Source organism: Drosophila willistoni (genome assembly GCF_018902025.1).
Source record: "Drosophila willistoni isolate 14030-0811.24 chromosome 2L unlocalized genomic scaffold, UCI_dwil_1.1 Seg72.1, whole genome shotgun sequence".
NCBI classification, from domain to species: Eukaryota; Metazoa; Arthropoda; class Insecta; order Diptera; family Drosophilidae; genus Drosophila; species Drosophila willistoni.
In genome coordinates, this window is record NW_025814049.1 from 4,076,863 (window position 1) to 4,091,073 (window position 14,211).

The following is a 14,211-nucleotide window of genomic DNA, read 5'->3' on the forward strand; positions in this document are numbered from 1 at the left end:
TATTAGTGCATCGTTGTTACTTTTGGCGTTAATATATATATAGACAATGGGCAAGGAATGGATTTTAAATGTGTCATGGAATTTCGAAAAAATACTTCATGTGATTTGAAAGGAATTGTACGTTCTTATTTCACACTTGCTATGGGGAAAAAACAGATACACCGCTTGACAGCTTAATATTTCGTCTATATACACCAAAGTAATTATAACAACAACAGTATCAGAGATTCATGCCAAAATATCTACGTTAATCTATAAAAAAAAAACTTAATGTTTTAGAAGGATATTAAGCGATGTCCTAACATTTTCGATTGCACTTTTAAGATACCTAATAAATAACCCATGGGGAAAAATGCTGTCGTGCAGTTAAATTGTAAATATATTCTGGGTTTAGTTTGATCAGACCACTTTATAAAATAACTTCTTTTATATTAATAAAATTTGTTAGTTTAATAAACTTTTTAAACTTCAAAATTTTTGAAAATGAATATCGCATAAAGAGATTTAAGTTTTATTATCTACAACTGATAAACTGTTGCATCAACTACATCTCATTCAGATGCCCTTTTTGTCATTTGTTGCCTCACGGTTCTATCTCACTGCCAATTCAACGAAAAAAGATGATGCAAAAATGGTTCTATATAGGTTTTTAAGGTTCATTATACAGATGACGCATGTTTTCGTAAAATTCTTATTTTCTGTGTCTTGCAATAAAAATAAATATAAGTTTGCGTTATAATTTTATTTTTTCTCTTTTTTATTTTAGATACATATAGTAATAATTCCCAACTAGTTTAGCTTTACAATGCTTGAATAATTCGTTAAATGCTTTATTGTTTATAGATAGATATGGATGGATCTTACTAAGGAAATTAGTATTAAGATTATACATTATCTAGTTGTCATTTAGTTTCAAAGTTTTAATCATTTCGTTTAGTATCTATTATATGTAATTAATAAATTTAATAAATTTACTCGTATTTCAAGTGCTTGTAGTGATTATTATTTACAAAAAACTTTATGCATATAAATATAAAATAAATTTATTTGATAAATTGTTACGACTTTAGTTCTATAATATCTCTGTAATTTGCGATCAAACGCACTATAAACAAATTCCCACTAACGTGATAATAAAGAGCTTTTTCTCTTCACTCTTAAATGGTTTTCTCTTAAAAGCCAAGTGCCCCCGTCTTTTTCTCTTGACTTTATACATTTTTTTTATTGATTTTCATGCCGGCTATAAAGAAGACTGAGAATGCAAACGGTAGAAAGCAACTTCGTATCTTTTGGCAAAGCTCTCGCGGGGAATGATTTTGAAATTTCAGTATCTCGGCAGAAGTTGGGTCGTCCGGTGTTAAAAAGAAAACAAAAAATAGCAAAACATAATCAATATACATATATACAAAATGTTAAGTGTTTTATTTTTCAACAATCGCTAAATGACGAAGGAATACCAAATAAATCCAATTTAGCTCATCATTTGACGATTAAACGCATCGATAAGATAATTATAGTAGGTCGTTAATATTGAGGTTTATCTAGACATAGGCCTAGACCCAGACCTTTCTATGCTAATTTCGCAATGCCATCAGCTGTTCGGGTTCCCCTAAATGTGATGCATTATTAAGTTACTGCAATTATAGACAGGTGAAAATGGAAAACCAAATCCCCGAGTGTTCAATTAATATTGGAAACAAAACAAAACACATTAAATTAAAAACGGCACGCTTGGTTGAGTGTTAACATATTTTTTTGACTCACTGTATTGTATCACGCAATGCAATTTATCTCAATTGACTATTGCATGCATTTCCCTATAATGAAAATTGACCGAAAAAAAATAAATGTCTCTATATAAACATATATATGTGGCCATTAATCAGTAGGCATTTAAAATCTTACAAACTTGTCACTTATAATTGATCCAGAATTAAGCAAAACGATCTTACAATATTATTGTTTTCCCATTCATTACGACATTCATGTCTAAATAGATATAGACACACTACTTTAACATATATATATATTTATAAATAGGAATTTGAAAAAAAAATATTAAGTTCCCTGACCCCAAACTCAAATAAATTTTATTATTTGCATGGTAAACCTAGTTTGGTAGGTAGTCAAAACATCTTAGGTACAAATATCAAAATGTAGATGGGTAGAATTAGTTATTACTTTGAATCTCTGATAGTATTGCAAAATAGAATAAAATATTCATACGTATATTGCGTTCAGTTGTGATTTTAACTTTGCATAGGGCGGACATGAGACAACTATAATAATATGAATAAAATGGAAACCACACTCAACCAAGTGTGTAATGAATTTTTAGATCTACTTTGAGTATTTTAAATAGCATCAAAATCAAATCTTGGAAATCTGTTTCTTTACTACTTTAGTACTTAAAAGTAAAAAATAGTAAAAATTAATTTATTCGACTCCTTGACTACTTTATTTGATCTAGTTAAAAAACGAGCTATGTATCGAATTTCTTTACAATTAACTTCTTAATAATCAAAATTTAAATGTTCTAGTTTTTTACGGTATTATTCAGAATGTTTTAACTATGCACACAGTGCATATACATTATTTTTAGCTAAATTTTGGAGGCTAATAAGGTGTATGCTATGTTCATGACCTAGGGCATACCATTCTCTATATAGTATCATCAAAGCCTACTTTTATTGTAGTAATACTTCTAAGAAGGTGAAGAACCTTTAACTATTTTATAATTATTTCCATCTCTTCTTCTGGAGAGTAAAGTTTTTTTAGTTCTTCAAAATGACTGCAACAGTGGGAACTCCCATGGATTTTGATGAAATACTCACACAAATTGGTGAATTCGGTCGCTATCAGAGACGGAATTATCTACTCATCTGTCTGCCCGTACTTTTTGCGGCAGCCAATAGTTTATCGTATGTGTTTACTGCTGGAATTCCCACATATCGCTGCTATATACCCGAATGCGATAATCCACAAGAGCTGCAATATCAAACGGAATGGCTAGAGAAAGCTGTACCCGGAACATGGAACAAACAGGGACATTTTACAGCCGCCACATGTGATCGTTATGTTACAAGTAATGCAAACATCAGCCAAGGTGATGGGCAATGTGAAGAGTCATTCTTTACCAAGGAGGTAGAACGTTGTCAGGATTATGTCTACGGTAGCAAAGAGCAAACAATTGTTCAGGAATGGCAATTGATGTGCCCGGAGAATGCCTGGAAATTGGCCTTTGTTGGCACTATACATTTTGCTGGCCTCGTTATAGGCACAGCCTTATTTGGCTATCTGGCCGATCGGTTGGTTAATACGCCTTTATAAGTGAAACTTTTAGATTATGTCTTTTATATTCTTATCCTTCTAGATTTGGACGCAAGCACATTTTTCTATTTTGCATTATTTTAATGTCTCTAACTGGAGTGGCTCAAGCTTTGGCTTGGAATTATATTAGTTTTTTGATATTTGCATTACTCAATGCTGTTGGTACCTCCGGAGTCTATCCGCTGGCCTTTATAATAGGCGTGGAAATGGTGGGACCACGCAAACGTGAGATGTCCTCCATAGTGTTGAATTATTTCTATGCCGTTGGTGAAGCTCTACTAGGTCTGGCCATATTTTTGCCCAATTGGAAACATCTGCAACTAGCTTTATCCATTCCACCATTGATCTTCATTGTGTATGTCTGGTTAGTGCCAGAATCGGTGAGATGGTTACTTGCCCGCAATAAACATGAAAAAGCCGGTGAGATTATAAAAAAGGCAGCCCATGTCAATCGACGAGAATTGTCAGTCGAATTAATGGCAAGTTTTAAGCAACAAGAACTTGAAAATGATAAGGATGAAAGGGACACCAACCAACAGGATAATCAAATATGGTTAGCGGTAAAGCAAGTGTTTTCCTCTCATATTCTATTGGTACGCTATTCCGTAATGCTGTTTATTTGGGCCGTAAATGCCATTGTATTTTATGGACTTTCTTTAAACTCTACGAATTTGAGTGGCAATAAATATTTGAATTTCGCCCTCGTCTGTCTTATTGAGATTCCCGGCTATACCCTGGCTTGGGTAAGTGATCCTTAGTTTTTCTTTAATCTACATAAGAACTGTCATCATTTCTTTAGGTTTGTCTACGCAAATTTGGACGACGTTTGGCTTTATCCGGTTCGTTGTTACTTTGTTCCATAACCTGTGTGGGCAGTGGTTACATCACCATGGGTAAGTCTTAAGCATAGGCTGAATATTTCATCTAATTACCTAACTAATCTGTATCTGTTTATGCTCTCTAAGTGCAAGACATTAGGATACCAAGTAAAGTGATTGTAGATTTGTTTTTCTCTAAAAAACATGAGAGTTTACTATAAAATTATATTACTTTACGTCCGTACTTACTGATGAAATAAAATTCTATTAAACTCCATGTTTAATTGTTGTATTTTTAGTTAATTATAGTGAATATAAGAACTTTCATTTACCGCAGGTGCCAACTGGTTGATAATTGCACTATTTCTGATGGGCAAACTGGGCATTACATCCTCATTTGCTGTCGTCTATACATACACTGCCGAGATGATGCCAACGGTCGGTGAAATATCTTTATAATAATCACACGAAATGACTTTAATAAACTTTTACAGGTGATACGTAGTGGAGGAGTTGGTGTGATGTCTACCTTTGCTCGCTGTGGTGCCATGCTGGCTCCCTTTGTTCCCTTGCTGGTATTTTATTTACAATGCCAATCAATCAAATAATTTATTAATTATCCATTACACTAGGGCACCTTATATGAACCGCTGCCTTTACTGCTTTTTGGAGCCATATCATTGATTGCTGGTTTGCTTTCCCTACTGTTGCCGGAAACATTTCATAAGAAATTACCGGATACCGTGGCGGAGGCCATTGCTTTGGGACAGAAAGTCAGTGTGGATGATGAACCCATTTGCAGTCAAAACGAAGACCATCTGCAGCACCAGGATGCATAGGCTTAAGTTGTTTTTTTTTTTTAGTAAAAAAAAAAAAAAGAAATATAATAATTGTGATATCATGAAAATTTCAACAATTTTAATCCCCAAAGAGTCCCTCGAACAGTTCGGGATCTGTAACAACGCCAAAACGATAAAGTAATTTGTATCTTATCTTTGGATTGCTACGCAAGCTGATTGGTTGATAAAACGAAAATCGGTTGTTTTCAGTCTCCTGCTCCCAGTTGGTTAGCAAATCATCCGGATGAAGTACAATCTCCTGTCGCCGACCCCAGAAATCAACATAGGCCAATTTCAATTGGTCCTTCTGATCGTTAATATAGATGAAGCCCACTAAATTTGTGGCCACATAGCTTCCCAATGTAAGTGTAATCAAGCCGCTAACACCAATTGCTCCACATATGCCCAGAGCATCAGAAGACACTTGTCCAGCTTGGCTAAGAGCAAATGCCAAGGGTGTTCCAGCCATTGTGACGACGGCCTGGTAGATTTTCAGCCTATTAAAAGCTGCCACCAGACGGATGAGAGGTAATCTGTAAATTGGACGCCATTCGGAGAAAGCAGCACTGGTATTTAAGTCGGAAGATTGGCCATTTAGACCAGAACCAGAAGTACTGTTTAAATTTGTTGTTGTTGTGCCCAGAAGACGCTGCTGACTCTGAGCCCATGGAGCTGGACATCGTATCCGCCAACTGGCCTTGCATATTTGAGATCCCAATAGCCGCGGCAGCACTGTAAATTAAAGAAATTTAATTTAGAAATCTAACGTAATAATGCAACCTACTTGCTCTTGCTTATTTGTCACAGCTGATTATTTGGACAAAAGTTATCGATACGTTTAGGGTTGCCTGCACCGCTTTTTGGCGCGTTATTTCAAAAAGGACTCCAGAAGCTAAAGCAGATGGAAAAAATCAAAAGAGATGAATAAACTTTGTAATATTATGTTATTATATCACCGAAGCATTAATTAAATGGTTATGGTTCAATATTTCTATTTATCATTATTTTTATGTTTCTTTTAAATCTTTCGAATAATTATTATTAATATACCGAATGCTTTATGGTAACCAGTAAAATATTTTAATATGAAATCTATGTAAACAGTCTTATTGTTATTATTAATGACCAAACGACTCTTTTTCGAAAAAATTGTCATCTACTTTGGGCATTCAGTAAAATTGTTTTTGAAATTTTCTGATACGGATTTAGAGTTGTCACCACTGACAACAAACGAATATAAAAAGCTTGCTAATATTTATAATATATATAAATTAGTGCCAGCCAATTTGAGCATTGAGCAATATAATAATAGAATTGTCCACGGAACGAAGAGATGAGCATAAAAATGCGAAATCGCAAAAGTCTTCTCAGTCGTCAAATTCGAGCGGCCGCTTCTAGTTCTTGCTGATCGTGATCAAGTAATTAAATGCATAATAATAAATCAAATTTTTTCAGTAATAATTAGTATAAAAAATATTAAAAAAAAGTATTTCAAGACTATCAAAAAAATATGATTTATTGCAGCTCAATGGTTTGAAAAGATTACGGAACATCCAAAATTTACATAGTATATTTAAGTACTTAATACAAACAAAACAAGCAACAACTATTAATAGTTTGGGTACACTTTTTTTTTTTTTGGCGTGCTGCTGTACTCAAAAATAGTTTTTCAAATACAAAAGAAAACAACTGAAAATGTGCAGTGAAAATAGGAAAGGGCAAACAAACAGCTAAAACATATGTAGATCAAAAGAGCAAAAGATTCATGTACACAATTCTCTCAATCTCAAGATTTAAGGTCAAAAACAAATTTTCAAAGAGAAATCTTTTAATATATTTAACTTTTTAGATTTAAACAAAAATCAATTAGTCCATTTGTTAGCTTAAGGCCTAGTAGCTATAGCTAGTAAGAAGATTGGCTTTAATTTACAATCACTGCCCAATCACAGTATAAATAAATAAATAAATATATTTAACTTTTTAATTGTTTTCCAGAAGCCATGTCGCTGGCCTCGCTTGGAATAAGCTCCAGCTTCATCATAGGATGTTGCATAGCTGCCCAGATAGCACGTCGAGTATCAGCAAAGGTCCTGAATCGTGGTGGCATTGTTCCTGTCCTTATAAATGAGGCCATTGCTGCAGCGGAATTGTGTGCCTGCTGCTTTGAGCTGATTATTGGTAAGTTAATTAAACTAAAAAGAAAAGTAATTATTTAAATTGTTATTATTTTAAAGTGGCTGACAATTTTGGCGTGGCTACATATGCTGTCTTTCTGTTCATGCTCACCGTTTGGTGGGGCAAAGTTTGGGGCGATGCCTCCGCCTGTCCCTACACCCATATGGAAGATGTTCTAGAGGGTCGCACCAGTTTCAAAGAGATGGCTCTACGCACTTGGGCCGAACTAATGGGTGGCTGTTGTGTCTATCGCATTGTACAGGTCTTCTGGTGGCTGGAATTTGCCGAAACCCATAAGGGACGGGCCTTTGGTGAATGTAGTGCTGATCTGCAAGTGAATGTCTATCTGGGAGCTGTCATTGAGGGTGTTGCCACATTACTCTGTCGCCTCGCCTCGAAGGCATTGAGTGAAAAGGAACCGAAATTTAGCAGCTATATTGATTCGTTTGTAGGCACCAGCCTTGTGGTGGCAGGTAGGGTGAGTCGGCGCCATCTTTATGTGCAGCGTGGCTAACAATTGTCCTGTTCAATTGTGATCTCAATCTAGTTTACGCTTTCATATATATCTTGCTTGCAGCTTTCAATTTCTCCGGCGGCTATTTCAATCCAGTGCTGGCTACCGCCCTGAAATGGGGCTGCCGTGGACACACAAATCTGGAGCACATCATTGTCTATTGGATTGGCGCTTGTGTGGGTGCCGTACTCTCGGTGCCAATCTTTAAACTAACGCCAGTACGCCGTTTCCTACTTGGCGACGAGGAGAAGCCAAAGCAGGCGTAACGGACAAAAAAGACCGTTTAAATTTTGTTAAACTTAACTTTAGTTTGTTTTTTTCGCTTCTACACCAAATGAATATATATAGATATATATACTTTAAATATAAAGAATTTATTAACTTGTATACAAGTAGGCACTAAAATATACAAAAATAAATTCAAATTAAAGTATCCTAGTAGGCATTATTGTATTTTGTTTACACTTCAAATCAGTTTAACTCATATACTTCTACAGACTCAACGTAAACACTAAACACAGCTAGACACACAAAAAAGAAAAAAAGAAATAAAAAAAAAATATTTAATGTTTAAACATTGAAATACAACAAAACAAACAACAATGATAACCGTTAGTAAAGTTTGTTGTTGCGATCTAAAATGGGGCGTTGTAATCATTGGCATTATTGACCTAATCCTAACATGTACCGGAATTGGTGTATCGTTATGTAAGTAATAGTCCTTCATACATAGAGATAGAGAGAGAGAGAGAGATCTGCCCATTTCTAATCCTTTCATGCAATTCATCAGGGATGAAAGATGACAAAACTGGCGAGGTATTCTTCTATATCTGTGCTGTTATTTTCATTGCTCATGTTGTTGCATGTGTTCTGATGGTCATATCAGGTTTTGTGGTAAGTATTCAACTTAATTTTTTCTATGAAATGATTTTACTTTTAAATTCTCAACCATTTTTAAATAGGCAAACAAAATGCTAGTGATTTTATATTTAATAACGCAACTTTTACGTGTAATTTTCTGCATTATTGCAATCATTTGGATCATCATATTGCTAATCACTCCCAAAAATAAGGCAGAAGAAGCAGTTGATTTAATCCTAGAGAAAACTGGTAATAAATATACCACAGGAAATCTAATTGCAACACTCATTGTAGATCTTGCACTGCTTAGTAAGTGTTTCAATCTAAAATTTAGTATATGATTTATTAGTTTAACAACTTTTCTCATCATCTAACTGAATAGTTCTTGGAATTTGGTTCTGGATTATTAGCTATTCATGGTTCGGCAAACTTGGGGGCTCTACCCCAATTGATTAATCAAATGAAGGTACAAAAACTTAAACTTAACATTGCCGTATTTAGACAAGATTTAGCCTTTCTAATTGCGGTCCTCTTTATATATATTTCAAATATTCAAAATAATTTCAAAAAATTTCTAATCTTAAACGTTTTTAGGGGTTGCTCTCATGTGTTATTACACTGGGGAATGGTCTTGGCAAATAGACACAAATCTTTTGCCCTGGTAAGTAAAACAATGAACAAATTTTTATGCAAACCCTTTAAACTCACTGGTTTTTATTTGTTTTTTAGTTTCCCAGTTATTTCATATTAGCGTTTCTGTTTCATTTGATCCAAATTTATGGTGCCATTAATTCAGAATAGAACTCGAACAAATTCCAATATTCATCATCAATGCCTAAAAGATCTGTGAGGGTAAGTTCTTACCAATTTATGATATTTCGAATATTTCTTATCCTATATTCCTTAATTTTTCCCAGTGATATAATATATAGGCAGCTATCTTATATGATATTATTGTGTGATGCCGCCGCCACTGCAGACAGAGATCAAGCTAAAACTATCATCCACTTATTTAATTTCTTGTCAAATCAGTCAAAATTTTATTAATATGTTCACATTCTACAAATACAAGATCAAAGAAACATTATAAATATAAAATAATGTTTTTTATTTAAGAGAATAAAATCTATGAAATTAGTTTGTTTAGCTTTTAGTTTCAAATAAATGACAATTGTAGTTTCTATATAGTTATCAGAGAAGTTGTTGTTTTCAGTCTCAAATTATTGGATCAAAATTTTCTAATTTCATTTCTAAGATTGAGTTAAAAGGACTAAAAGGATGTTAACTGTCGATGGTTTTTGTGGTTGTAAACTAAAATGGGGTGCATTGTTTATGCCAATTATTGATATAATATTGTGCTCAGCTGCTTTCTGTTTATCCATCTGTAATTAATATTCATTTCAAACCTTTTAGTAGAAGAAAATCTTAAATTAAATGTGTTTCACAGATTTAAAAAAATCCGAGATTGGCAATGAAGTGCATTATGCCATATTTACAATGCTTATTGCTCATATAATTAGCTGTTTGATGGTGATTCTCTCTCGTTTTTGGGTTTGTATAGAAGAATGGAACATTTAATTTATTAACTAAATGTTTTCAATTTATTTACAGCGAAAACGATGTTTAGTTGTGTGCTATTTAATAACTCAAATAATACGTTTAATTCTATCGTTAATATTCATCGTATGGGTGGTTATTCTAATAATACAAACTAAATATAATGAAAAGGCAAAAATTCTGATTCTCACATTGCTCGTATATAACATATCGATGAGTGAGTATGTATATAAAATCATTTATAGTCAAAGGTTAAACTTAGGTAAATCTCAAATTGAAATAGTCGCTGGAATTCCATTTTGGGTAGTTGCCTATTCTTGGCATCAGTTTATTATTAAGCGACATCGACTAACAATTATAGAGTCACACGTTAGGGTAAGTAACTTGAATAAATATATTTACCAAAAATTTTCAAATTATTTTACTACTCAGCGAAGTTATCGGCCAACTAATAAGAAATCGATACCTATGTGAAATTTGCCAAAACTTACAAATTTTCCAAGTATTATATTTTCCATAATGGGTTTACCAACAATTCCTAAAGGCTTCTTCTTTTTGAATTTGAGATCGAGTAGCTTTCTTATCGCCATTATTGACATCTTGCTTATCATACCATGCATCATATTTATCAGATGTGAGTATTAGATGTGCCTTTCCAATTGAAGTTTCTTGATTGTATTTTTCATTTCTTTTTTTAAGGGATGCATTGGTTCTATTATGGTGAAATTTATGTGACCCTCATCGGTATTCATGGTTTACATATTTTCACATGCATTATTCTCATTGTTACCGTATTCTCAGTAAGTTCTATAATATGAGACAAAGGACTTGACTAAATCTTTCTCCTCTGGCTGCATTTCAGCACGATGCCCGTTTGGTTATCCCATATTTACTAACAAAATTTATCCAAATTATAATAATTTTTTTTGTGTTCCTATGGCAAATTGTGTCATTAAGGAATGTAACAACTACCTATATATGTAATGGTCTTTGCCTCGGTAAGGCTTACAATTAGTTGATAGTATTTATTTGGCTTTGTTTTATTATATACTTATATTATTTCATTCTACAGTTTTGGGTCCTTATTTCTGGTTTGTGGCCTATTCCTTTTATAAGGCATTTTTTGATATCGAAGATGAACACGAATAAAGATATAAGTAGATATTATCATATCTTTCATATTAATGGCTAATGTGCATAAGAAAGCCCATCATTCAAAATCAAAGCTACAATATATATAAATTTAATGTAAATATAAAGATCATAATGGGACTGGAAAACGTTTTTTATTTCCATCAATCCTTTATTATATGACGGCTCGAAGTTAATAAATGAAAACACAAAGTTTTTATTCTGATTTATATTACAATCTACATATGTATGTTTTGTTTTGGCCTTGTATTTTAATTGAGAGGTGAAATATCGATTTTGGCAAAGAAATTTCCCCCATTTCTCCGCTAATGATGGCAAATCGAAGTCAAAAATTTGTTTGACCAAGTACAATTTCTGAACCAAACTCTGATTGCCCATCCGACTCGGAGTTTTGGGGGGAGAAATTTACCCTTTTTCACACCCCGTAGATCCGCTACTGAATGTAGGAGATCCACTAGAATACGGTTAAAATAAACGAATGTTTTAAATAAATGGATAATAAAGTATAAGTTTGTTTTTTAATCGCATCACAAAAAGGTTGAGATGCTCCTACTAATGCTTTAATAATGTTAAAAATAAGACTCCTAATAATAGACAAGTAATTAAAAATAAACATTTAATAAAAAATTAAATTAAATAATGTAAGATACGCTAAAAGTAATACAAGTGAAGTGAAAAGAACTTTAGTATATTGCTATTATGGGGTCTCACAACATCCGAAAAAAAAATCTATTGTTTTTTTTCTTTTACTTTATTTCAACCTACTACTATCTGAGAATGTGTGACAGAAAGGGTTTTGTGAAAATCGCATTCTTTCTCATGTTTCTGGTAACCGAAAGGTCCCAATCTCCGGCCGTTTCTCAGAACCTAAGCGCGCTTTAAACGCGTTTTCCCGAAAATAGTGTTTTTCTACTGTTTTGGAACGTTTCTTACACTAAGTTTAGTCCGATTTTCATAATTTTCATCTTAAAATGTTCGAAAAACATACCGCTATGTTTTCTTATTAACTTTTTCGAAATTAAATTTCCTTCCATTTTTATGACCTCTTAAAGTTCGAAAAATGAACGACAAACACATTTTTTTACAAATTTTAAAAATTGAAAAAAAAAAATTTCGCCTCAAGAAAACATAGTCAACGTAATTCCAAAAACAACAAATGTTTTGTTTTTTATTTGAGATCACGCTTTTTCAAAAAAAAATGCCAAAACTTTACCTCTTCCATTTTAGGTGGCGAGTCTGCAATGGATTTTGCAGGTCGCGGGTCGCATTTTTTTATTGAAAATATTGACAAAAAGAACGGAAATTTCAAATAAAAACGATTTTAAGAATTCATTTATTACATTCTGCGCAATTTATTCCCAATAAACACCTTTATTTTCGGCCTTAGAGGGTGTCAGACCCCCTTAAACCAACAACGCCCATGGCCTTTGCGAGATATATGACTTAAAATGTAATTTGTTTTTAAGTAAAGAATTAGTTTCTATAAACTATTTTATATTTGTACTGTCCTAAGATCTGTCTTTTAGAAAATGGAGATCAAGATTTAGGCCTTTCTCACTTAAAACAAAAAAATTAGACCGTGAGTTGTAATTGTTTTGTAAAACTTGATCTACGCTCAGTCTAAGATCTTTATTAAGTATTTTCCATTCCATTTTAAGAGTAGGCTTTTCAATATGTTGTCGTATGACAAGTATACACTCGTATCTCTCACCCTTTCAGTCTTTTTAAGTTTGTCTTTCAGTATAGATACTTTTATAGAGATCCAAAAATATATGTATATATTTTTTTGTTCAAAATACTATAGTATATCTGCCAAGTATGATTACCGTGAATAACGTTTGCTGTTGCGAATTGAAATGGGGCGTCTTGACCATAGCCATCATCGATTTGGTATTGTGCGCCTGCGGCGGTGGTTTATCAAATTGTAAAGAATTTTAAATACTTCTAATCTGCAGAGTGTGGGTAAATCTAATATATATATATATATATCCACAGGGATGAAAAACAGTGAGACGGGCAAATTATTCTTTATTATTGCCTTGATTGTCCTAATTGCTCACATTGTTGGCTGCATATTGTTGATTGTCTCCGTTTTTGCGGTATGTTTTGAACTTGAAAATGTCTCACGAATATTTTTTCAAAAAAATGTCTTTTCTAGCAAAACAAAATGCTAGTAATTTGCTATGTTATAACGCAACTTATACGCATAGTTATCTGCATAATATTCGTAATCTGGATTATTCTTAAATTGGCTGGTAATGAATATTATGGCAGATCTAAAAATGATTTAATTATAACATTAGCTATATATATTGCTATGTTAAGTAAGTACTTTGAACTCAATTTGCTTAAGCGAATGTTTGATATTTTTTATTTTAAATAGTCCTTGGCGTTTGGTTTTGGATCATTGCCTATTCATGGTACCGCAAACTTGGTGGTAGAACACCAGTTGATTAATCAGCTGAAGTCAAACCATGGGTTGAGTATTTTTAACTGAATTTCCATCTTTATATATAATTTAAACTATATTTTTGCACCTTACAGAATAACTTGCAAAGACTATGTATCAAAATTTGCACTATTTACAAAATTTATACGTTTAAATTTACATTTGCCCACTGCTTGTCTTTCAGACTTTTGTTTAAAAATGTTTGAACTGCTTATACAAAGAGTAAGGAGGCTTGTGGCATAGACTTAAAATCGAAAATTGATGTCATCAACGTTATTATTCGAGGTTTTCTTCTTATAGTCCCATTCAAGAGTGATTTAATAAAAGTATATTAACATACAAAATGAATATCTGTGTTGTTTTGGAGATGCGTAAATGGATAGAAACATTAATGTAGAGACTTAAAATTCAAAATTCATCAAATTGATGTCCATCATCCGGGATTTTTGATTTTTTAAAATTGCAAATACTCTTAACTTTCAAGGTCAACCGGGAGATGTCATACGAAAGGTTGGA

At 33.0% G+C, this 14,211-nt stretch overlaps 3 protein-coding genes and 1 long non-coding RNA gene across 4 annotated transcripts; 3 read left to right on the plus strand and 1 right to left on the minus strand.

Moving 5' to 3' along the window:
• The first annotated feature begins 1,423 nt into the window (after positions 1 to 1,423).
• Positions 1,424 to 5,016, plus strand: LOC6646000 (organic cation transporter protein). Its single transcript, XM_047010405.1, has 7 exons — positions 1,424 to 1,516; positions 2,763 to 3,308; positions 3,374 to 4,073; positions 4,130 to 4,223; positions 4,486 to 4,586; positions 4,643 to 4,723; positions 4,781 to 5,016. Exons 2-7 carry the CDS (start codon positions 2,788 to 2,790, stop codon positions 4,985 to 4,987), a joined length of 1,704 nt encoding a protein of 567 aa, XP_046866361.1. The 5' UTR covers positions 1,424 to 1,516; positions 2,763 to 2,787; the 3' UTR covers positions 4,988 to 5,016.
• Positions 5,017 to 5,038: 22 nt separating this feature from the next.
• Positions 5,039 to 5,839, minus strand: LOC6645999 (transmembrane protein 186). The gene is made up of 2 exons (XM_023177791.2): positions 5,772 to 5,839; positions 5,039 to 5,719 (listed from the first exon to the last, which is right to left on the minus strand). Coding segments are annotated over exons 1-2 (654 nt in total). The 5' UTR covers positions 5,773 to 5,839; the 3' UTR covers positions 5,039 to 5,066.
• A 527-nt stretch (positions 5,840 to 6,366) lies between these two features.
• On the plus strand, positions 6,367 to 9,635 carry LOC26530104 (aquaporin-11). The gene is made up of 10 exons (XM_047010411.1): positions 6,367 to 6,405; positions 6,983 to 7,165; positions 7,222 to 7,635; positions 7,740 to 8,384; positions 8,467 to 8,570; positions 8,639 to 8,846; positions 8,920 to 9,003; positions 9,132 to 9,198; positions 9,267 to 9,389; positions 9,455 to 9,635. Exons 2-4 carry the CDS (start codon positions 6,988 to 6,990, stop codon positions 7,940 to 7,942), a joined length of 795 nt encoding a protein of 264 aa, XP_046866367.1. The 5' UTR covers positions 6,367 to 6,405; positions 6,983 to 6,987; the 3' UTR covers positions 7,943 to 8,384; positions 8,467 to 8,570; positions 8,639 to 8,846; positions 8,920 to 9,003; positions 9,132 to 9,198; positions 9,267 to 9,389; positions 9,455 to 9,635.
• Positions 9,636 to 12,958: 3,323 nt separating this feature from the next.
• Positions 12,959 to 14,043, plus strand: LOC111519075. Its single transcript, XR_006954085.1, has 5 exons — positions 12,959 to 13,170; positions 13,242 to 13,345; positions 13,405 to 13,570; positions 13,630 to 13,724; positions 13,791 to 14,043. It is a non-coding gene; the product is annotated as an uncharacterized LOC111519075 (long non-coding RNA).
• Positions 14,044 to 14,211: the final 168 nt, after the last annotated feature.

Bases quoted from the DNA above. Each gene is read 5' to 3' on its own strand.
- LOC6646000 (XM_047010405.1), top strand. From the start codon at position 2,788: ATGACTGCAACAGTGGGAACTCCCATGGATTTTGATGAAATACTCACA. The intron at 4,074-4,129 runs GTAAGTGATCCT...TCATTTCTTTAG, and splicing joins CCGGCTATACCCTGGCTTGG to GTTTGTCTACGCAAATTTGG. The intron at 4,724-4,780 runs GTATTTTATTTA...CCATTACACTAG, and splicing joins CTCCCTTTGTTCCCTTGCTG to GGCACCTTATATGAACCGCT.
- LOC26530104 (XM_047010411.1), top strand. From the start codon at position 6,988: ATGTCGCTGGCCTCGCTTGGAATAAGCTCCAGCTTCATCATAGGATGT. The intron at 7,166-7,221 runs GTAAGTTAATTA...ATTATTTTAAAG, and splicing joins CTGCTTTGAGCTGATTATTG to TGGCTGACAATTTTGGCGTG. The intron at 7,636-7,739 runs GTAGGGTGAGTC...TCTTGCTTGCAG, and splicing joins CACCAGCCTTGTGGTGGCAG to CTTTCAATTTCTCCGGCGGC.